The 23,327-nt window shown below is 37.4% G+C and overlaps 1 protein-coding gene across 8 annotated transcripts in view; it reads right to left on the bottom strand.

Annotated features, from left to right (window-relative positions):
- Positions 1 to 334: 334 nt before the first annotated feature.
- NUBPL (NUBP iron-sulfur cluster assembly factor, mitochondrial) overlaps positions 335 to 23,327 on the bottom strand; it is a 92,475-nt gene continuing 69,482 nt past the window's right edge. For 5 of the 8 annotated variants that reach the window (XM_075503111.1, XM_075503113.1, XM_075503114.1 and 2 more), the window contains 3 exons: positions 18,039 to 18,159; positions 13,980 to 14,062; positions 338 to 2,390 (listed from right to left, as the gene is read on the bottom strand). In XM_075503111.1, coding sequence (XP_075359226.1) covers positions 2,328 to 2,390; positions 13,980 to 14,062; positions 18,039 to 18,159 — 267 coding nt within the window. In that variant the 3' untranslated portion in view covers positions 338 to 2,327. Of the gene's footprint in view, positions 2,391 to 13,979; positions 14,063 to 18,038; positions 18,160 to 23,327 lie in introns of all 8 variants that reach the window. The other 3 variants (XM_075503109.1, XM_075503116.1, XM_075503108.1) reach the window with 3 other exon arrangements.

The raw sequence follows: 23,327 nt of genomic DNA, 5'->3' as shown, positions 1-23,327 counted from the left end.
TAACACTGTGTCAATGCTCTTCAGTTCCTTTGCAGGAGCAGGGCTGGGAAACAGATACTTTTTCAATCCTGAGAATGAGAAAAGTAAAGCAAATATGTTCTCATTTTAAATTTGGTTTGACCATTGCTATCCTTAAATGCAGAAATGTCCTACCTACTCAGTACAATTTTATATATACATATATATATTTTAAATGACTGACAATTTTTAATCAATAAATCAGGTTTCACCTACTACATTGTGCAATCCTTCCACTAAAATGTTAATTAAATATGAATTTTCAGATTGGCTTAGAAACTATATTTAATCATTATAACCAGTTTCTTGATAAAGGCATTCAAAATAGTTCTGCAGGTGAAAGATTCAACAGAGCAAAACCGCAGTGCTTAATTAAAAGGAAAAAAATGTAAAAAGGAGTAAAAATAAAAGGATATTTGAAAGCAAATTTCATCCCTCAGCTAACCCAAGAAATAATGAGAAAGAAAAAAAGGGAAAACAAACAACCTTATATATGTATACGGATTGTTCACCCAGTCTCAACATGAACTGGGTGTCAGAGACATTCTTTTTAACAGAACGAAAATAATAAATACCAAAGTTCAGAAAGTATCACAGTCTTTTGCCAAAAAACAGTCAGAAATCCCAGTTTTTCCACCGAAATTTATGATTATACTACGCGAAAACAACCACAGGATTACTTATAGACATACATATCAATGATTACAATATGTAAAGCAGAAGTGAATAAGTATGTGTAGAGATAAAACTAAATTAAAAAAACCAGGAAGTTATCAATAAAATATGAAATGGCAGAACACTAAGCCAGCTTTAATTTTTGTAAAATATATTAGACAACTGAAAGGAAGTGAATATTTGTGTCAATTCTAAAGGCTTGGGATAATACACTACTGAAAAAGCTGAACACTGATATGAAATCTCATGGGGAGGGTGCAGGCAAGGAGGTTCAGAGATTGACTTGAAGCAAAAAAATCAACAGTTTTGGCCTATATAATTTACATGTTTACAAAATCACCTAAGCTTGAAATTCAACCCATAATTTGTATCTAGCTTTCCCATGTAAATTCTGGGTACACATTACTTGAATATTCTTAATGTAAATGTCTATCAACTTTTTATGTTGTCTCATTTCAATAAGAAAAAACAACTACATCCAAAATTATGAATAATTATTTGGATGACAGGGAAAATCTTGGTCCCACAGAGTTCAACATCAGAACTCCCTAGTACAATTAAATTCCCAGTATGGTACGGTTAAGATGTATGTTTAAGATACCCATACTTGACTGTGTAAATGAAAAAGACTAAATGTCAACTCAGACATCTAATTGTAAATGGAAACTCATTCCCTGAAGGCATATTCTTCCACTTCCACACACCAACACAAAAATAAAGATCGCAGAAATATAGGGTAATGAAAAAACAAACCAAAAGGCCATGCAATTTGAAGACCAAATTTTTCTTTACTTCAAAAATATATCTTTATATTCAAATTCCAAGTTGCTGCACTGTAATAGGAATATGCAATCATAAATTTAATTTATCTTGATCATTTACATCCCCTGGCAAACTGAGCTCAGGCACAACATCTGGTTTTCAGTGAAGACCTCGGTTACCTAGTCTTCTGTCTGAGTTCATTACAATGCAAAGCAGTCAAGAAATAAGCCTCAGGGTCATGTAATCCATTCCCCACTAAACTCTGAATTGCCTCATGATCGAACATTATCCAATAATGAATGGATTTGCTCATGATCCATCACAAGAACTCTCCAGAGTATACGTGGAATTTTTTTAATTTTCTTTTAAGATGAATGCACAAAAGTACTGCAGTTACATAACTGAATTAGCTTCTTAAAATTTTGCAGAACTTAAGGTCAGCTTGGTTGTTAACCAAGTGAAAAGCTGAACCAAAATTGACAGAAATTAGAGTATGGCAAATATCATTTCGTAAGGAGGACTTATGCCTTGGCACCCCTCTCATCATTCTGCTTGGCTGGAGCAGCTGTTTTTCATTCTTGACCTTAAAACGGGACACATAAAAAACATACTTCATCCCTTCTTGCTTGATGATGTTACAATCCAGCAGTTAAATATTGTCTATCATCTTTTGCATACTTCAATCCATTTGGACATGGCCAAATGATTTGAAAAACAGTAAATACCACAATCATAGTTTAACCTCTGGTAACTTAACTCCTAAAAAAGTTCTTAGAACTGAAATATGGCATCCACATAATTAGGTAGCAGGACTCTTCTGCATTGGTCACACCAAAAGATCGCTTTTTTGGTAAGTTTCAGTGATAAACGCTTCAGGCAGGAGGAACTGGCAGTCGTCTTACTATTTCCATAGCTATCTTCAGATAGGCTTTAGCCTGTAAAAACAGAAACATATATTTAGCACCTTTCACTTTCCATAAAAAGGAATATTTTACATCTCATTAGGTATATGTTCTTTCACACACCTTCAAAGAAAAAGAAAAATGTTACAATAAATGGGTTTGATTTAGCCAGTTTTGTCTTCAGGGAAAATGATGCATTAATACATAAAATAAGTACAAGCATTATTTAAAATGTTGGGGGGGGTGTAAAATTTAACTTTGGTATTACTCTGAGAATAGGACTTGACTGAACAATCTGTCTTAAACAGCAAACAGAATCAATATTCTTCTGGAGGAGAAGTGTTGAGAAGGAAGGAGACTCTTTAGTCCCACAGATACTATTGATTATAAACTTCTCTCACCCTGAAGATTGAGATGCACCATGCACAGGATTGAGATGGAGAATCAGAGAAAACGATGACATTCCCCCCCAAAGTGTTTTTTTATATAATTAATTCATTACGGACTAGACTACACTACAGATTTTCCTATACAGACATTAAAATTCAAAGCATTTTCAAAAAAAGACATCTTTCCAAAAGACTGAAGTGGGTATTGGAAAGAACTAACTCTGCAACACTAGAATCCATACAGCAAAATCTCTCTCTAACACCAACCTGTGGCATCTGGTCAGATACCATCAGCTGGAGGGCAGAAGAGCACAGAACTGTAAGACTATGGGGAGTGACCCAAATAAGCATACTTCTTTTAACATCTCTAAAAACATGACACAGCTAGAACCATGATCAGTCTAACATCAAGTATTCATAAATTTAATGTCAAGGGACATGTATAAAAACACTGCCCAAGGTCCAACACAGAACAAACCACAAAATGAAGCCAAATAATTCCTGCATCAAGCTCAACAACTTGTAGTCGAAATGGAACATGCCTTTTAGAATGGTCTCCAAACTTGATACAAAGATTTTCAACTAAAAGAGTGTCTTTGTGTGTATATATATATATCTATCTCTCTATCTATCTCTTGTACGTTGTTCCAGAGGTTGATTACTTCCATTGTTAAAAATGTACACCTTGTCTATAATTTGAATTTGTCATGCTTCAATTTCCAGCTGGTGCATCATGTTCTGTGCTTGTCTAGTACAATAGCAAACTCCCCTGCTGTTCAGCTTGCTGCTACTCTATTGGATTGTAACCAAGCTACTTCATCTTCTTAAATGAGTCTGCATATGGAGCCCATATTGACAACCTTCCCTGTTTTACTAGAAAAAGTCTCCACAATATTCCCTACTGCACTGATCTCTCCTGGCTCCTGCAGCACTCTTAGATGGCTCTAACCTCGAGTTAGACCTCGAGCTGACAAATGCCTGAGACCAGAGCTTGAGGGGCAGGAAGAGAAGGTCAGTCTCTCAGCTGGGCCACTAGCACCAAATGTCACTGGTCTGAACCAGGTGGCAGCCTTTTGCAGGGCCAGGCACCCCCAACAAGGCAGATATCATGGTGGGAGTCTGTTATAGACCACCCAACCAGGATGAAGAGGCAGACGAAATATTCTATAATCAGCTGGGAGAAGTCTCACAATCGCTAACCCTTGTTCTCATGGGGGACTTCAACTTACCAGATGTCTGCTTGAAATACAATACAGCAGAGAGGAAACAGTCTAGGAGGTTCCTGGAGCGTGTGGCAGATAACTTCCTGACACAGCTGGTGAGTGAGCCAACTAGGGAAGGTGCCCCGCTGGACCTCTTGTTTGTGAACAGAGAAGGATGTTCACATCCTTCAGGCCCAGTCAGCACGGGTTTATGAAAGGCAAGTCCTGTCTTGACTAACCTGATCTCCTTCTATGACAAGGTGACCCGCTTAGTGGATGGGGGAAAGGCTGTGGATGTTGTCTACCTAGACTTTAGTAAAGCCTTGGACACCGATTCCCACAGCATTCTCCTGGAGAAACTGGCTGCTCATGGCTTGGACGGGCGTATGCTTCACTGGGTAAAGAACTGGCTGGATGGCTGGGCCCAAAGAGCTGTGGAGCGAATGGAGTTAAATCCAGTTGGTGGCCGGTCACAAGTGGTGTTTCCCAGGGCTCAGTATTGGGGCCAGTTCTGTTTAATATCTTTATCAAGTATCTGGATGAGGGGATCAAGTGCACCCTCAGTAAGTTTGCAGACGACACCAAGTTGTGTGGGAGTGTTGATCTGCTTGAGGGAAGGAAGGCTCTACAGGGGGATCTGGACAGGCTGGATCGATGGGCCAAAGCCAATTGTATGAGGTTTAACAAGGCCAAGTGCAAGGTCCTGCACTTGGGCCACAACAACCCCATGCAACGCTACAGGCCTGGGGAAGAGTGGCTGGAAAGCTGCCTGGCAGAAAAGGACCTGCGGGTGTTGGTCGATAGCTGGCTGAATATGAGCCAGCAGTGTGCCCAGGTGGCCAAGGAGGCCAACAGCATCCTGGCTTGTATCAGAAATAGTGTGGCCAGCAGGACTAGGGAAGTGATTGTCCCCCTGTACTCAGCACTGGTGAGGCTGCACCTCAAATACTGTGTTCAGTTTTGGGTCCCTCACTACAAGAAAGACATCGAGGTGCTGGAGCATGTCCAAAGAAGGGCAACGAAGCTGGTGAAGGGTCTAGAGCACAAGTCTTATGGGGAGCAGCTGAGGGAACTGCGTTGTTTAGCCTGGAGAAAAGGAGGCTCAGGGGAGACCTTATCGCTCTTTACAACTATCTGAAAGAAGGTTGTAGTGAGGTGGGTGTCAGTCTCTTCTCCCAAGCAACAAGTGATAGGACAAGAGGAAATGGCTTAAGTTGTGCCAGGGGAGGTTTAGATTGGTTATTAGGAAAAATTTCTTCCCAAAAGGGTTGTCAAGCATTGGAGCAGGCTGCCCAGGGAAGTGGTTGAGTCACCATCCCTGGAGGTATTTAAAAGACATGTAGTTGTGGTGCTTAGGGACACGGTTTAGCGGTGGACTTGGCAGTGCTACGTTAATGGTTGGACTTGATGATCTTAAAAGTCTTTTCCAACCTAAATGTTTCTATGATTCTACGAACATGTCTCCTCTCTTCTCGGGTTTGCTCCTGGCTTGTAGGGTTTTCTTTTCTGGCACTCCCAGCCTCAGCACCTCATAGTATCAGTGCTCACATCACCTTAAAACTAAAGTAACGTAATTTTCTGAGTTTGTAAGGAATGCAGACACCAAACTAGAATTGTTTTCTCCCATGAGCATGACTGTGGCAAGAACTATAGAACTTAAGTCACAAGCATGAAATTCAAACTTGTCCTGTGGGTATAACTGCAGTGCAGTTGGGTAGCACAGCTGTGCCCATGTGCAACACCCACCACATTTAGCTATTAATTCCCTGGGTGGTCTAGCTACTCCCCAGCTAGCCACCTGCAGAGATGAGATAATGGACCAACTTCAACTAAGGTGATTGACTGAAGTCAAGCTGCCTTTGCAGTTAAGTATTTGACTAATAAGTGTAGGAGCGCTCCAGGTGGGAATTTTGGACTATCTTGAAGAGTCCCGCAGGCAGCTCCCACTTTGCACAGATCAATTCATGTGTTTTAATGAGTCAATTAACAACCTGCATGGAAAATCTGGCCCCTTCTCGAGACTGCCCAGGCTGTTCCTGCTCCAGAGCTGACCAAATTGTACACAGAATTATAAATACACTGTAGAAATTGTTCCTGCAAGTGCAGAAATAGTAACATAGGACAGTGGTTTTGTACGTAGTTAAGATAGGACATGTTCTGTACATAAATCAAGATAATCAGCAGCAACGGATCATGCATATGCTGTAGTAGTCATATAGGACCATATAGGACTAGCTGCATTGTTAAAACTGAGCCAAACAGCAGTTCAGGGAGTCTCAATTGATCCAGCCAAAGACACCACTGGCAAGGGTCGTTGGAACACAGACTTCCATAACCATCCAGACAGCAATCAGATATCCTGCTTGGAAGACTTGATTGCTTGTGTGTTACCCTATATCAAGATCCCAATAAACTAGATTTTTTTTTTTCCCAAAAAACCACTGTTAATGAGTCTCCGGGCTACAATTTCACAATGTACACTGACTCTCATTTGCCAAGTAGCTGATCTGTCACTTCATAACAGGAGGTTCCTGGTGCAACTCTTTGTAGCCAGCATGCTAGTGTTACCTAGGCAAGTATTATCGGCAGTCTTACCTGCTAAGTATCCTTTTTTTGTTTTCCTAGACCACTATTTTATACGTTGAACAGAACAGTATCTCACACATGTCCTTACAGAACTCTACCAGTAACCTGTCTTTGACAAAATCAACTGTTTTGAGCCTTAGTTTCCTATCTTTGAACAAATCATTCAGCTACAAGTGAGGACCTGTCTATCAGCAGTAACGTACATCGACATACGTGAAAGGTCTAAATGGAATCTCAGTGACTGTCAATACACCTTTCGTCACATAAAAACAACCCTACATGTATTGAATGTTTTATCCTACTCGTGATCTTTTCAATGTCGCATCTGTAGACAGAGAGCACAGCTCAGTTCAGCTGTTTACTCCATTGTTACTAAGCAAAAGAAGATGGGTTGCAACTGAAAATGGAGAGGGTTTTTTATTTCCTTTTTGGGTGGAAAGCCAGAGGACAAAAAGTAAAGGATGAGTTCTAATTCATCACTCACAACCATTTTCATTTTAATAGGATAAAAGTGAACTTTATAGATCAGTTTTTCCCTTTATGGTTTGGAAGCTCTGAAGGAATGGTTTATAGACTGTCTTTCTGAAAGCATTTTTTTGCAAATGGACAACTTTAACAGCAACACATCAGTTAGCTGGAAGCCAAACATTCTCCCTGCTTCGAGAGGATGAAGGAGAAGTGCACAGGAAGACAGAATGCCCTAAAAACAGACCAGACTTGTTCATTACAAACGCTGCCTAGATGGAGTCTGAGAGCAGCATCGGGGAGGGCAGAGGCGGAAGGTGACATTCAGAGAGTCGAAAGAGCTGGATAAATGGCTACGTGAGAGACTGTTCACCTCTCAAACACTGGTACAAACACTGCCAGAAAAGAGTGCAGCATTCTTTAAACCACAAACCTCCTTAGAACTGAAAGGGCACGGTAGATGATGAAGTGACTAATGACAGCATAGATCCTGGAGTAGGAAACTGAGAACTTGTAATGAAGTTCATCAGGAAAAGGACTGAAAAGTCCTACTTAGCCTAAATAATCAGAACACCTTGATTCATTATTCTGTCATGGGATAATAGACACGGGGTAGATTTAAACTGCAAGTCTTTTTATTAGCTCATCTAATTAAGCCCTATGGTAATCCTAGAGAAATGCGAGCCTTTCAGTTACGGCATTTAATTCTCTCTAAAAATCTTACCCATGAGGGAAGTATGCATCACTGCTAAGATTACTGCAAATGGAATTTACAGGTCATGGCTGACTCTGCCCTGTTTTCATGGATTGGATTGGCTTGACCTGCTAGTTTGCCTTTCACTGAAGTGCAGATCTTAGCCTACAAACAGCTCACTACAGTGGCTTCCAGTGTCTAGTGCAATGGCCACACAAATACAGAATACAATTTACCCATCAACGAAGTCAAAACAGGTAGGAGTTGATATCACATTTGTCTTCACCCAAACCACTGTATGCAAACAACTTCAGACCAGCAACTCAGAAAAAGCATACTGATCCAACTGCTTGCAGGCCAAGTACACCAGAGTGTAAATCCTGGTACTGGCATGGTTTCTAACTTCTATTTGTGATTAAAAGACTCCCAAGACTATTAAGATGCTTTATCCAGCCCAGCAATCCAAGGGAGAATCTATGCAAGTCCAACTGTCTGGAATATCAAATGCTGTGGATGCTCCTCTAACTGTAAAGAAGGATAAGGTATTTAAATCTGCTCAGCTGAGCTGTTAGGGGCTTATACTTTATTCATTGCTAAAGGAAACTAGCAACCATGAGCAATGAACAACTAATCAAATAGTGACTACCACAAGGACAAATACTAGACTTAGCTACTATCTGCATGAAAATAATGATAGGTGATAGCTTTTGTTCTTATCAGCACTCTCTTTTGCTCAACCACAGTCCATTTTCCCGTTCAATCAGATTTTTAAATAGCTTTAATTTCCATGGAAATTGCTTGTTACTTTGACACAAGTCCAACCTTCAGTGCATGCCTGGAGCTGCCCTCTGATGTCTGTATTTTACTGTGGTCAACTCAGAAGGCACTAAAAGCATGATGATAAACACAGCTTCAAATGAGCTTCCACTTCAGATAAAAGCTTCATGTCACCCAGAGAAATTCTTCATTGCTGCAAAAGGCCCAGAGCCTTTCCCACTCTGTCCTCCTCTGGGCAGTCTACCATAAGATTCTTCTTTGCATCTATTGGCAACTCCTGCCAAACTGCAATGAAGTCTCAGCCCAGAAACGGGACTTAATGAGATGATAAAAGTCAATCCATAAATTACAACATGAAATGGAGGAGATGGGTAAGTAAACTGGATGCTTCCTGAATCTAATACCTCAAAAAAAATCCTTAATGCTCATGGGAAATTTCCTGTTAATCCTATATATCAGCAGTTGCAAAAGCCAAGCTGTCCTCTGAGGCAGGCTCAGCTGGGAAACACTGCTAGCCCCAAGGTGCCATTATGCATGTACATCACTCAGGTGCCATTACGTACATCAAAAAAGACATCCTGCCGAGAAAACATGGTTAAGTAGAACAGTGCAATTCAAATGCAATATAGTAACATCCTTCAAACAGACTATCCTACCACTCAGCATTTTCTTCAGCAGAATGAAGCATAAATGAGGGTCTGATGATGCATTGTACTATCTACACCCTGAATGAAGGATTCGAACCTACACGTTCCAAATGTTACTGTGATCATTCAAAGGAAGCCCTGACGATAAGGCATATTATAAATCATATCATGCAGCCTTCTTCAGGGTGTGCTGCTCTTTTAAAGATATCACACCCTGGAGAGACTACTCTTTAAATGGAATTATTGACGACAGCTAAACAACAGCAAACATTATTAGCTACCACTACTTCAATTTTTCTCCAACTATTTCTTGCAAGCTTTAAAAGGTTATACGTTTTTACCCTACTCACACATCACCCTTTCATAGAGTTCTACAAAAAAAGTCTTTCTGAATACAAATTCCACCTGTCTCTTTGGATAATACCCAATCTAATTTAATTGAAAAGGGATTTTTAACCAGACTTACTTTCCTCTGTTACGTCAGACTGCTGATGCCTTGTGCCACTGCTTTCCACCTGACTGGGCTTTTGCTATCCCCTTATAGATCTGTGTGCAATTTACTGGCCTCAAAATCCTTCACCAATATATATGAGTATATGAAATCTGCAAGAGGGCTGAATACATTTCACATTGTTAAATGTGAACTAGACAGTTTGGAAAGAACCTCCCCAAAGAACTATGTAGGGTTTGTATCATACACTGGTCTTTATCATAAGCTGATAGGATGACATTAAGCATATTTTCCAGCCACAGGTCCTGGTTTCCTTGCCCCAGCACAAGTTTGGCTCTTCTCCTACCCAAGCCATGAATTCCTCACCACACTGCATGTTGGTTTGTGCATACCTGCAAAAGGCTGTGCAATCTGGGGATCCAACAATCTAAGCTATATATGATTCACTGGGTTTGCTCCCTTTCATCTTCCCCTGCTTTCCCAATATGCTCCACTTGATTTTTACAGAACAAGAGGGTGAACTCAAAGTATTTTTCCCTAATAGATTCCAAATGTTTTCCATAACAATATGTGGCAAGAAAACACTAAGGAACTAACTGACCATTACGTGTTTCCTGGAATTTGTTTTTTTTTTTTTTTCAAAAGCAGTCATCCTCTTTATACCTTCTGCCATGAGGGCTCACTATCTCTTTAATAATGGAGAATGGGAAGAAGGTGAAATCTAAACCTCATTCTTTCATGACTTCTCTGCTGTCTTGAATACATTATCCCTGCTGAACCTTAGGTGTATCATCTCTCCTCCACAACTCTTTCTTTTTTTTATCACCTCATTCCCAAGACAAGAAGATGAGAGACAACATCTACTGCTTTCCTCAGCCTCCAGCATGTCTCCTCCCTGAAATGTCTATTCCAACAAGACTCCCTAGCTTTTAGAAGGTGAATGGGCACACTGGTAACAGCAAATGTATTTTGTACTTGCTTGAGCTGCTTCTTTGATCTTGAGACAGATGGGACTTTGGAGCTCAATGGTCACAGCTAGCCTGTCTGTTCTAGCAAGGTATTAACAAATCCACTATGCCATCAAGGCTGTGATACACCCAAAAGTTTCTAGTGGGAAGTCCTCACAAGATAACCACCAACTGTCCCATACTTCTCTGGGTTTTGCACTCACAGATGGAAGAGCTCTTAGGAACCTCTACTTACTTTTTCCCCCAGTGTTGATGGAGAGCTCACTGGACATTTAAACAACTCGTTTGGTGGAAGAATGACTCCACTGCAATAAATCATGTTCTATATTTCTTGCTGTGTTTCTAGCCCTCTTATCCACAAGTTTCAGGATGCCTCTTTCAAACACCTGTTTGCTGCTTGTTCCTTCTCATGATCCTTAGGAGGTTCCTCTACATCTGCGCAGGATCAATTCCACTTGGTTTCAGTGATTCCTCATTTGTTTTCCCTGTTCTACCTTCTTCCATACTGTTTTCCCTATTCCACCATTTTAGCAGTGTTCCTGATTTTCCTTTACTAGCCTTTGCTGTCTAGAGACTCTCCCCTATATTTGGATGAGCAAAAAACCGAAGCCCTAGTCAGCCAATCTACCTCCACAGCTTGATGGAGGAGGAAAATGCTCCCAAGACTCTCAATTATCTCCAGAAGGGTCTGGTAAGTCCTCACTGTTGATTAAACTAAAAAATTATTAGCATCTTGTAGAGGATCTTAGATCACTCCCAATTGCTGCGGTCTGTCTGCTCTCTTTATGTTAGACTAGCCCCTGCCACTTAGGCTAACACGCGAGTACAGTAATAGTCCATTAGTACAGCACATAACAAAGTTTTGTCAATGAAGAGTGTTAGAAAAAAGCCACAATTTAAACAACTAAGCTTACAGAAACACTAACATAGACAATGTTATACCAAGAGCAAAATGGTTTTACCAGCACTGTTTATTTCTCCTTGGGGACTGTCTCAAGCTTCACCAGAAGAGAACTCCGGCCATTAAATCTTCACATCCTTTAGCTATATAGTCAGCCCTTTCCGTAAGTCGACGAATCTTACACATCTGTACCTTCCCCTGAGGAAGAACTTTCTAAGTTCACACATGCACAATTCTACAAGTAATATTCTTTTTTCTGGAAGGGTTGCTTTGGTTGTTAGTAATTTCCTTGCCAGTTGTGAAAAGGAAGCTTCCCTTTTACACCAACTACATCTAAGTTTTAAAATAACAAATTTAGACAAGTTTGCTGACACATTTTAAAATTCTAGTGTAGACTGAGAGCTCTACTTTTATATATCAGCAAGGCAAGTTGAACCCTGTGACAGGTGTGCAAGCAAAAAAAGTATTAGCTAACATATTTTAGAAACACCCTTTATTCTAGTCTTGACAGAGCTTAGAAGGTGTGACAGCATGCTGGGTTTCTGAGAAGTCAATCACTATTCTTATTCCCCACTGTTTGAATCGGCTAGGTATTATTTCAGTTCTGTGATTCTGTATTTGATTTGTAAGTGTGTTCTAACAAAAACAGCACAGAATTTTGTATGAAAAAACCCTGTAAATTTAAGGGACAAGAGCAGAGATAATGTCAGCAGCTCTGCACACACTGCTCTCTATCTGAAAAATTGTGATTGTTCATGCATGAACAGCCACAATTTTAGTTTATTTGAGAAACATGGTGATGGGTGTCATGTATTAAAGATTAGAATCTGACCTTATATGACCTCACCCACCATCAGTTATGTGCTAAGATTTTAATTTTTCTTCTAAAATATAAAAGAACAACAATAATTTTCTCTGTCTTTAAAATGAGAAGGGATAAAGGGAAATTATTTTTCATTCTGTAGAGATTAGTGACATCTAAAAAAACCTCATTCTCTGAGGAGAATGATTATCTCCCAGACACAATAGCAGAGAAGAATATTAAAAGTTTACCCCAGAGTCACACATATTTGTCAATCTTTATTCCTCTTCATATTTAACTTAATTGCCACAAATGGTGCTTATAACCCCTCCTTTCGTTACCAAGAACATAGTCCAAGGAGGAACAGATGGCAACACAACAGACTTTCTTGTCTTTTTCAATTTTCAAGATGCTATCCTACATGTCTGAATTTTTAGATTGATAATCCTGCAGGCTACAGACTCTTGATTATTATAGATTTCAGATACTGTGAGCTGTGAGCCTTCCATCTTGGTTTGCTCAGCTGTTTTGCTTCAACTTTGACCTAAGCCATGCATCTATTCAAACCTTCACACTGCTGATCAAACTTCCCAGATAGAAACTATCGTATTGATTATAATGATTCCTTTTCACAAGGATCTAGACTCAAGATCACTACAATATTCCACAGAGGATCAGCATGGGCCTTGCCCAACCCTAACAAAAATATTGCATTCAATTAGAAATCAACATGCCATAGTGCTGCTGCTTCTCTTTCAAAACAAGATGATGTATGACAATTTTAAGACTGTCGCTGTTCCTCTGGAATCCCAATCAGTATGTTAAAAACACTGGATTATCCTTTTTTTTTTTTCTTTTAAAAGACTGGGAAGGAAAAAAAATATTTCAGCATGTGCCTAGCAATCATGATATTAGAAAGGTTACCTTATTTGTACATTCTATCTTATCTCTAATTGATTCTACCATCTATTATCAGCATTAATCACTTTTTTTTATGGTAACATCTAAGCAGCAGTCAAGAGTGAGGCTGTATCATGCCATATACTGTGCAAACCCAATGTGGCAGACAACACCCTGCCCTACAGAGCCTGGCAGACAAACTCCAGCAGAGGCACAAGAGAAAATACTAGCCAGGAAAATCTTGTTCTATCACTGTTAATGAAGTTTTATATGTGCAACTGCTTTTCTTTACAGACCTGCATATTTGACTCCCATCACCTCAACAACTCATATTTTCTTTTGGCAATAAAATGTTATGGTAAAGGCACAGAAAAATCCATTTCCTCTTGTGTGTAAATTGCCCCACTTCCTGCTCAAAACAGCCCAGGTACTGACAATACACAGGTTTTGTTCCAAACATCTTTTGATAGGACCCTTTGACAGTTTCCAGGTTCAACTACCAAAAGTTCAACTGACAGTTTTAGAGGACCTACATTAGCTGCAAGGTCTCATGAGGCTTGACACTGACCTTCCTCTTCTTGGCATGCCAGAACCTGGATCAAATCTTCGCTATTCTGAATGATTCAGACTAATTAAACAAAACCAAACCCACAGAAGCAGAACGGACAACCAGCATTCCAAAATGAAGGGCCTGAGTTACTTGATGATACTACCCTCTTTTACTTTATTTCCCTAAGTTACATTCAGATACACATTTCAAACAGCAATAACAAGCAGCACTCTCCATTCACTTTTGGAGGAGGGCTTTTTCTCATTTTAAGTGCAGTGCACCAAACTTACAGCATCACTTTGAGGCTGCGAGATCACAACAGGCTGTCCTGAATCACACGTCTCCCGTATATTAACATGCAGTGGAATGTCTCCTGTATCAAAAATAGCAAGATAGACACATGTGAAGACCTAATATTTCTTAAATGTTTCATTAAAATAGCCCTAAAGCAACTCAAAAGCAAATTCCTCAAGCAACTCAAAAGCAAGTATATTCTTTGAATTACTTAATCTCAAAAAATTAGCATTTAAAATTAAAATTGGCTGCAGTACAGTTTCTGTACAACCATAATGATGAATGCCAAACATATTCTGGATTTTTCATTCTCTGAATACGAAGGACTATGCTTTGTAGCTATTTATTAGAGAAGGCAGTTTGCTTTTTTTGCCTTGAATACACAGAAAAACACAGGCTGAGATACAAATTATTTTGTGTACATAAAAAAAATTGCTTGACTGTTAGGCAAATGCTCATCATGCAACTTACTGCTCAGCCTCTCTCCTCATTGTATATTCTTTTCAGTGCTGTTTTAAGATTTTAATCACTGTTCAAAGACTTCTTTGAATACTTAATTTCCAAATAATAGCATTTGTTATTGTCCTTATTAGGCCTTGGATCCAATTAAAAGGTAGACAACTATTCAGTTCATTCTTCTTTCCAATAGAAATCTTCTTTATATTCTGCTTTTATAACAAGCAGGGAACTGTCAGAGAGGAAAGGAATGCTCTAAAGGAGAATCAATTAGCAGCCCTATTCCGTTCCGAAACATACTTTCTGCAATACAGTTTTTCAGCACTAAAGAAAACTTGAAGTTCCCATGTTTAGTTCATTGCTACATAGATAATTATGAAGTGAATTGAAGACCAACTTTCTTTTAACAGAAGATACAGATACATTTTACCTCATGGATGGATGTAGACAGAACAGCCTACCTTAGTTCAATCTTGACTGGTCTCAGAAACTGTATCAATGTAATTCATACACTTTAGCAATATTTATTCAACCCAAACCAAGGCCATTGTAAATTACTGAAGTTCAATGTAGTCAGAAAAATAAACATTAAAAAAACTGTATGAAAATTGACACAGCTTAAGAGACAAAAAAACCAGAACCGAAAGCAAGCAGGAACACAAACAAAAAACCAAACAAATAGCAAACACAAAAGCTGTGGCTCCATGATTAGTGAGCTGAATCTCTGAAGAACTTCAATTTATTATTTATGATTATTACAGCCCATTTCCTTCAAATGTAAGTGTTTCTTATTTGTTTCGGTCATGAATAAATTTCTTTAGGCATAAAAGTCTGTTCATATATTCATTAAAAAAAATATTTAGGGGGTCCTTTGAAAGTATTTTAACCTTAAACGTTCTTAATAGAATAACAATAACTTCGTAAATCTCCCAGAAGTTAGTTCCTACCATTATTCTATGCAGAGACAAATCTTCACTTTTTTTCCCAAGGATGTTTTGTTAATGAAAAAATACTTCTTCACTATCAACTTAATAACAATCTCAGAGAATTACAAAAATAACCGTCCTACTACAAAATGGCAGCCTCTCTCTTTTCTTCCTCATACTTACAAAGATGTGCTGGTACTACAGGAGCATAACAGGACTTGTATGAGCAAAAGTGCAAGTCAGAAGACAAAGCAAAATGCAATCTTCATTTAAAAAAAAAAAATTATAAATTAAGCAGAAGCATAAAGACAGCAAAAGCATCTGCACAGCTGTTTGGGTGATAAAGGTTTGAGGAAGATTAAGGTTTTGCACTATTCCTCACTACAGAATGTGATGGGAACTTGCCATCGTATGTTTTTCTGATACTAACAATTATCGGAATTTTCTGATATTTTGTTTTTTCTAATTTTCTGATACTAACTGACTGCAAAGAAAGGGTAAGTGCTGAGAATAATTTGAATTTATTGTAGGAAGTGAAAACAAAAATAATTTTAAAAATCTGAGGGTCATTGTTGCTGGTTCTATTAGCAGATACAGTTTAAAAAGTTAGGAAATGCAAAGGCCAGGATGGAGTGTACAGAAATTATTATCTCAGTATCATGTATATCAATGGTATAGCTTTCTGGTCACAGTTATGGTCATCAAACTTCAAAAAAAAGAAAGCAAAATAGGGGAATTTCTCCCTGTCTCTCCCTAGAGACAGGGAGAGAAACAATCAGCAACACAAAGTCTTTCTCACAAACTTTGGCACATTTTAGGGAACGATAAAAAGACGAGACAATCAAAAGTATATGAAATAATGAACTAGACTCAAAGGCGTACTGGCAACTGCTAATTGTCTTCTGTCATAAACAAAAATAAAGGAGGCATTCAGTAATATTAAAGGCAGCTGATTCTGAGCAAATAAAAGGAAAATGCTTTTCTATCCCGCACATTGTGAGCTTGCAGAATTTGTTAGAAGTTATCATGGAAACTAAAACCTTGTCAGGTTTCACGAGAGGACTAGGTGCTTAGTTGAACAAACAGAACAGCCACAGGTGTTGCAAAATACAACCAAAATAATTTTAGAAATACTAATTTCAAATATATACATTTTATATATATATAAAAATAAGTTCTCAAGGCTTTTGGGCAGAATTCAAACAACGTTGGGATAAAACTTCCATTTGGGATAGATTAACGTAAAAACTGTAAGCAGTAATTCATATAATACCATGTGGTATTATTATATAATGGTCATCCCTAGAAGGAGGAGCATACTGATCAGATCAAGTACTGTAATTCTAAATTTAACCCTAGGGGCATTATTCTTAGTCTGGTCTTCCACTGACAGTTTGAAGGTAAACTTCACTGTTTTTCTTTATACATCTCATTCATGCCCTGCTAAACCTGTAAATCTCTCATATAACTCCTAATTAAATACAATCACAATCAGTTCTGCCCTCTTAGGGAATAATAAAAACCATCTATGGGACCAATGGCATGGCACATCATTTGTGCCTGTGTATCTAAATGCATGTTTGATTCAACTGCTTGCAGAGGATTTGCATCCATCCACATAACCCAGGGCTGTAGAAGTCCCCCTGGGCTCTGATCACAATTCATTATATATTCAGAAAACCAAAAGATAACCCAAAAGCATGTCTTTAATTACGTGCTGCCTTGCTATCTTAAGTTTATGTCAGACCTTGATGTTTCTGTGTTGATCTTTCTAAGTGAGCTTCCTGGTTCTTTTTAATGAATTAGCTATGGAAAATCATTGAGATAATTATAGTAATACATGGAAACACATCATTAGCACATGCAATTATCCCATTTACCAACTTAATTACACTGTGTTATATTCTGTAATTTTTTTTACTGACAGCACAGGTTGAAATATGCCTTTTTAAAATAGCAGTGTATATTTTAAAGATCAATGTATATTTTAGCTTATAGGCATGCCAGATTGTTTAATCATGGCTAATTTTGTTTTCAATAAAGCTAAATTTTCTTTTGAAACAACATTTTGCAATTCAGTGTATTCTATTAATCTCAACACTTAAATACAATCATTACAGTCTGCTTGCTTCCATACAAAAGTCAAGATATCTTCCTATGGGCATAAAAACAACTGCTTTAAGGGACTCCATTTCAAATTACCATATTTATTTCAACATGTAACAACTCATTTCATTTAAATGAAATAAATGAGAAAACTTCTATTGACATTAATGGATAGAGGTTAGGACTGTTTTACAAGACCAAATAGAATCCTTGGGTATTTGTAAAAATTGTTGTATGATCAATAACATAATGAATTTCAGGTAATTTAGCACATCAATACCAAAACAATTCATGTTCTGGATTGTTTATAAAACAAAAGAGATTTAAGATGCAATTCAAGAATTTTCACATCCAGTCCACATCCCATTTGCAAGAATGATCCTGATAAGGAACAGAGCATACAAAAATTGTGACATTCCACTACTTAAGTTATTAGTTCTATTATATCTGAACACTGTCTGAATATAGAGCAATCTAGGATTACGCAGTTCCATACTTCAGTTAACGCTTCCCTCACGCACGCCACTGAATTTTTCTTCAAAAATAAAACCATTTCTATATCCTTACCTAAAATATCCAATCCAAGGGTTTTTGCTAGATCTCTTACACCGTCAGCTCCAAAAATGTGTGTCTTATGCTTACATTTGGGACACTGGAAAACACTCATATTTTGAACCAGTCCTAAAACCTGTTAAAGTAAAAGAAAGGAATGTTCAAACCTGGGATTCAAGCATTAGTATTTCCATTATTCATCTCTGACAATAAAGAAGAGATTATCAGCAAAGAATTGACAGAGAGTACTCATTTATAATCGGAAGTAGCAGTAGTATCAGACTCATTAACATCATTATCAATTCTTATTAGTCATCTCAGTTGCACTATCATTTGTGCGTTATTTCAAGCTTTTCACATTTATACCTCTCAAAGATTAACAAACTTATTTGTAACAAAAAGTACCTCTTGTACAGGCCTATCATTCCAAGAACTCTCCCTGCCAGTATTTCATTTTTGAACTCTGAATAGTGGAAGAATTTTCATGCTGTGTTTTATAGCTTTGTAATTTGCAGTTTCAGGAAACGCAAAATAAAAACATACCATTACAAGAAATGACACTATCAGACATGCTTTTAAGGTATTTTTGTAAGTTATCCTGTAGGGAAATGTTTTCAAAAAGAACCAGATTTGCTATACTTCTGAAGAGCAGAAACACATTTTAAAGATCAAACAAAAGAAATAATTACGTGAAACTAAGTGGCAAAAACCACAGCATAAAAATCTAATACACACATATTAGGTACCTTTCAGTTGATGCCAGGTGTTCAGCATCATTCTTCCAAAATATGTCAAATGAAAATTTGCCAAATCATGCACACAAAAATCTTCTTTCACAACATACAATAATGCTAATGATAGCATTGATCTTATTTTATTCACCTAGTAAACAAAACTGTTCATTGAGGCAGAGCAGAATTTCTCAAAAGTGATGAAAACAGCACTCAAACACTACAGGGTGAAAGCTTCTACCCATCTGCTAATCAACAGAAGACCTGCTTTAAGAGGTTCCATGTTACAAAATTTCACTTTAAGATGTATGTGTTATCTAGATATGTCACACACACTATAGCCAAGGTTTAAAAATATGAATATATACTTTCAAATACAAAAAGGTGTTATTTACTTTGTATCATTTTGTACTTTTAAATTTCCCTGAGGATTTGAGTTTTGTGCTTGAACAAGCTGGCCTAGTTATTAGAGGAGTAACATACCCACTATGCTAACGAAGCATGTCTAAAAGGATATACCAGTGTTCAATGCAACCAAAAAATATTAAGTTACTTAATTAAGAGTGAATGTACAACTTTTGGCACCAAAACTGAAAATAAAAAAGCATGTTATTTACAATATCTTAATAAAAATTTCCTTGTATCTAAGCTAAAAATGATCAAAAGATGACCACCTGTTTTTTCTATACCCACCATAATGTGTTTCACAGTATTTTCTAAGAAGTCTTCCTTTACTTATGTAAAACTTTCAGAGGGTTTAAAGCAAGGAACATTTTAAGAAACAGTAATAACAACAACCAAAAAAAAAAAATATTACCTACACCACAAACTTTCCCCATTTTCTACTCTCTCCCAGGGACTGCCAGAGGAGCAAGAGGAACAAGTTTCTATTTACTGGCACATTATTACAGGTAATTTTCTCAACCAGTTCTTAAACTAAGAGAGACATGAAATACTACATGTCCAAGGGTACAAGGTGCAGGGATGGTAAAAAGGGCTCTCTACAGCCACAGTCTTCTACTGATGACCTCTGAGCAGGCATTCATCTTGCTCTCCTTAAATTAAAGTCATGGAATTTTCACTGTGTTGGTAAACTGGAGAACACTGGAAGAATTAATATTTGACAAAAGAAAAATAGTATTTTAACTAGGACACAGGGAAGCCATTTTCTGCAGCACAGGAAAAAAGATAACTTGACATTTATACTTGAAATTAATTAATTCAAGTATCTTGGGGTTTGATTTTCCATTCTCCTCAAAGCAGTCATACAACATTTGTGATTCAGAGAATTCACAATCAAATAAAAAGTTATGTAGTCTACTATTGTTTTGTAAATAGTTAAGGACTATTACAGCTGTTTTGTTAATTCTTTGATAACCTAACAACTAAGAAGTCCTTCTGCCATAGTTAATCCAAATGCTGAGATACAGCTGTATCCCCAATGCTGTATCAATTTTAGAGGTCTTATTCATTGTCCTTTTTTGTTTTCATTTCAACAAATATTACTAAAAGCAAATGACATTTCAGCATTACACAATCATTTTTTTTTTCAGTGTTGTTCCTATCTGTCAGCCAATGAGTAGTGCATATTTATTAATATATAGATTATTCTTCTGGAATATGAAGAGATTTTCTGGAATATTAAGTTGCCAATTATAAACACCCAGTTTAATATAGAATCTGTACAAACATACACAACTTTAGTGCTGAAATGTATCTTTAACATGCATATTTCTGCAGATATATTTACAGAAGGAAGGGAGTTCACTACGATCTTCAGAACTTTTAAGTCTACAGACAAAGTAATAGGTCTCACTAATGAAGTCAGTAATAACTCTCATTTCCCTGTTCAAGTAATAGATCTGGAAAAGCTTCAAAGCAGCTGTTACTGTCTACACAAACTATCTCGTAAATATGTGTGAATCTTATTCTAGTCCTTAGTGAGTTCCTTTCCCTGTACACTTCTCGGCAAAACTTGGCTCAAGTAATGACATGAAAACTAGTATGATGAGATGCACCGCAATACAGGAGCTAACCTATGGTAGCGGAGGAGAGGGTAATTATAATGCACGGAACTGAATTTCATTTAGTCAAATCGTTATTTTAAACAGTGAAGAGACATCTATCAAGAAATAACAGGAAATGAAGAAACCTTTCATTATGAATTATCTGCACACACACAGTTTCTGAATGTTTACATATTTCTTATGCTCAATTAACCTTTTGGTTACACAACAAATGATGCCGAAATCCAAGTATACTACCATCTAAGTTAAAGAAAATCCAGTGAGAAAATGAAAGCCCTCTGTCTTTACACAAGGAGACAACTCCTGAGAAACCCACTTAAGTCATTCACTGTACTTAAGGACGGATGGCGCTGAGGTCCGACTCCAATCTGACGGGGACTGAAGTTACAGTTCTGCAGTCTGCCATCAGCTTCCTACGTAACCATCAGTCAGTCACTTGACATTTTAGTGCTTCAAGTAAACGTGTACAATAATACTTCTGTCTTCCTACCTTTCATCTTATAACAAGCAATTTTTGGCTCTAACTTCTGCTCCCAATATGAAGCCACAATCTCAGTTAGCTACTCCGGACACTACAGAAATACCAGTAAGTACATAGCCAAATAAACAATTTTAGTACATCTTAGAAGGAAATACATAGCTGAGTTTACATAAGCAGTTTTTTGAAACCTGTGAAATCCACAACATAACCTTCCCATTCAAGGAAACTACCAGAAAAGTTGCAAATTTAACTAAAACCCTGTCTTTTTCTTTCAGGGATATGATTGACAAGGTAAACCATACTGAACTGAACTCAATTTCAGCAGGTGAAAATAGGCAATTTTTTTCCTAAATACTCAAACTTATTCGCTTTTTTTTGGTCACCTGCCCAGAGCAAGCCTCTGGGATGCATGAAAACGATGGCCAAACTCACATAATGGGGGAGAATCTTGAAACTTGTTGTGATACAAGTCAACAACCTTTGCAAACTCCTTCCTTACCAGGTGGGCTCCATTGCACAGGAGGTGGCACTCCTCGTCTAATGGCTATGTCCTAACACTGAAAATAAGACTTTTACATTGTGATCCTGGTTCTAATGCTGACTCTCATTGCCAGCTTTTCATCAGTTCCTTCAAATCATTCTACTCTAATTTCAATGCAGTAAAGGACAAACAAACAATGTTAACAATTGTGATTTAACTGTGCTAATATGACACGTCATTTGAGGCGTTGGTAACTAATGACTGTGGGGGTGAGGGGAAGGTGGTGTATGTATGCCTGTATGTACAAGGGAGAGACACCAGTTCATTAAATATAAGCAAGCATACTCAAAAGACTTGGAGCTCAGCAAACTATAGACTCTCTGCTTCTTTGAAAAGTAGACTCTCTGCAAGTGCTTTTTAAAGATTAAAGATTTTAAAGATTACATTTTTAAAGACCAGTCCATTATATAATCAGGATACGCAATTTTAGCACAGTCCCACAGATTCCACCTCTTTGATGTAAACCTCAGGTTTGAAGTTGTCCGTCAAAAATTACGTAACTAAACTTTCTTTAGATCCTCAGATTTAGTTGACACTTACAAATATAATACATAGGCAAGCGCTGCTTTAACACTGATGTACTGTACTGTCTATACTGATGTACATACAAGGTTAGAATAAAATGAAGCAGCACCATGAAAAAGGTAAGACCTGATGACTGGTTCAAGTGCATTCAAACTCAGCATCTGGCACAACAGCTTCACTGTGACTTTTCATTTGATTTAGAAAGATCTGAAAATTCCAACGAATCAAAATAGATCATATTTAACATCTTATCTACCATTAGTCAAATTAATAGCAGCCAAGCCTATCCTAGAATGCATGATTTTCTTAGAGGCCATCCTCTTCAAAGAACATTGAACAAAACAGACTTAGAAAGAAATCTTGGTAATTTCTCATTAAATCAAAAGGAAAATTCAGCAAAGTAGCAACTTTAACACAATTTTATTTGAAGAAAATAATTTGGCATAATTTTAGCAAACCCAAACATAAAATCAAAACAAAACATTCCACATATTATTCTGTTATATATATTTGTTTTTCTTCTAGTAGTAAATGATAAATGCTACTATACTTCCATTTTGGTGCAAATATGCTTAAAGAATAGTTAACAATAAGGAATTTATCAATGTATTTCTTTTGTTAAGGTATTCTGTAAATTAAAACAAAAAGGGAAAGCAGTCACTTCAAGGTTTCTGCTGCATTTTTTAAATTAACAAAGCACTAGCTAAGAAAGAAATCTCCTTTCTTAATAAAGAGTAGAAGTGACCTTCACACAGGTAAGCAAGAAAACATCTTTTTTAAAGTATACTAAATGCCTTTTTTCTTTACTGTTTAAGATAAGGAAGCGTTTCAGTTTATATTTCCTCATCAACTGCAAATTTCAAATGAAAAATGAATCTCTTCATGAACATACTCTAGAGTATAACATTCAGTTACTTAGCAACTTGTAGCACACATAGAAAATATTGAGTCAAAGATGTCACCCTGTTTAATATTTTTTCCCAATCCATATGAATATTG

This window comes from Mycteria americana, chromosome 5 (assembly GCF_035582795.1).
Source record: "Mycteria americana isolate JAX WOST 10 ecotype Jacksonville Zoo and Gardens chromosome 5, USCA_MyAme_1.0, whole genome shotgun sequence".
Lineage (NCBI taxonomy): Eukaryota > Metazoa > Chordata > Aves > Ciconiiformes > Ciconiidae > Mycteria > Mycteria americana.
Note: the sequence above shows the minus strand (reverse complement) of the source record. Positions and strands in the feature narration are given on the sequence as shown.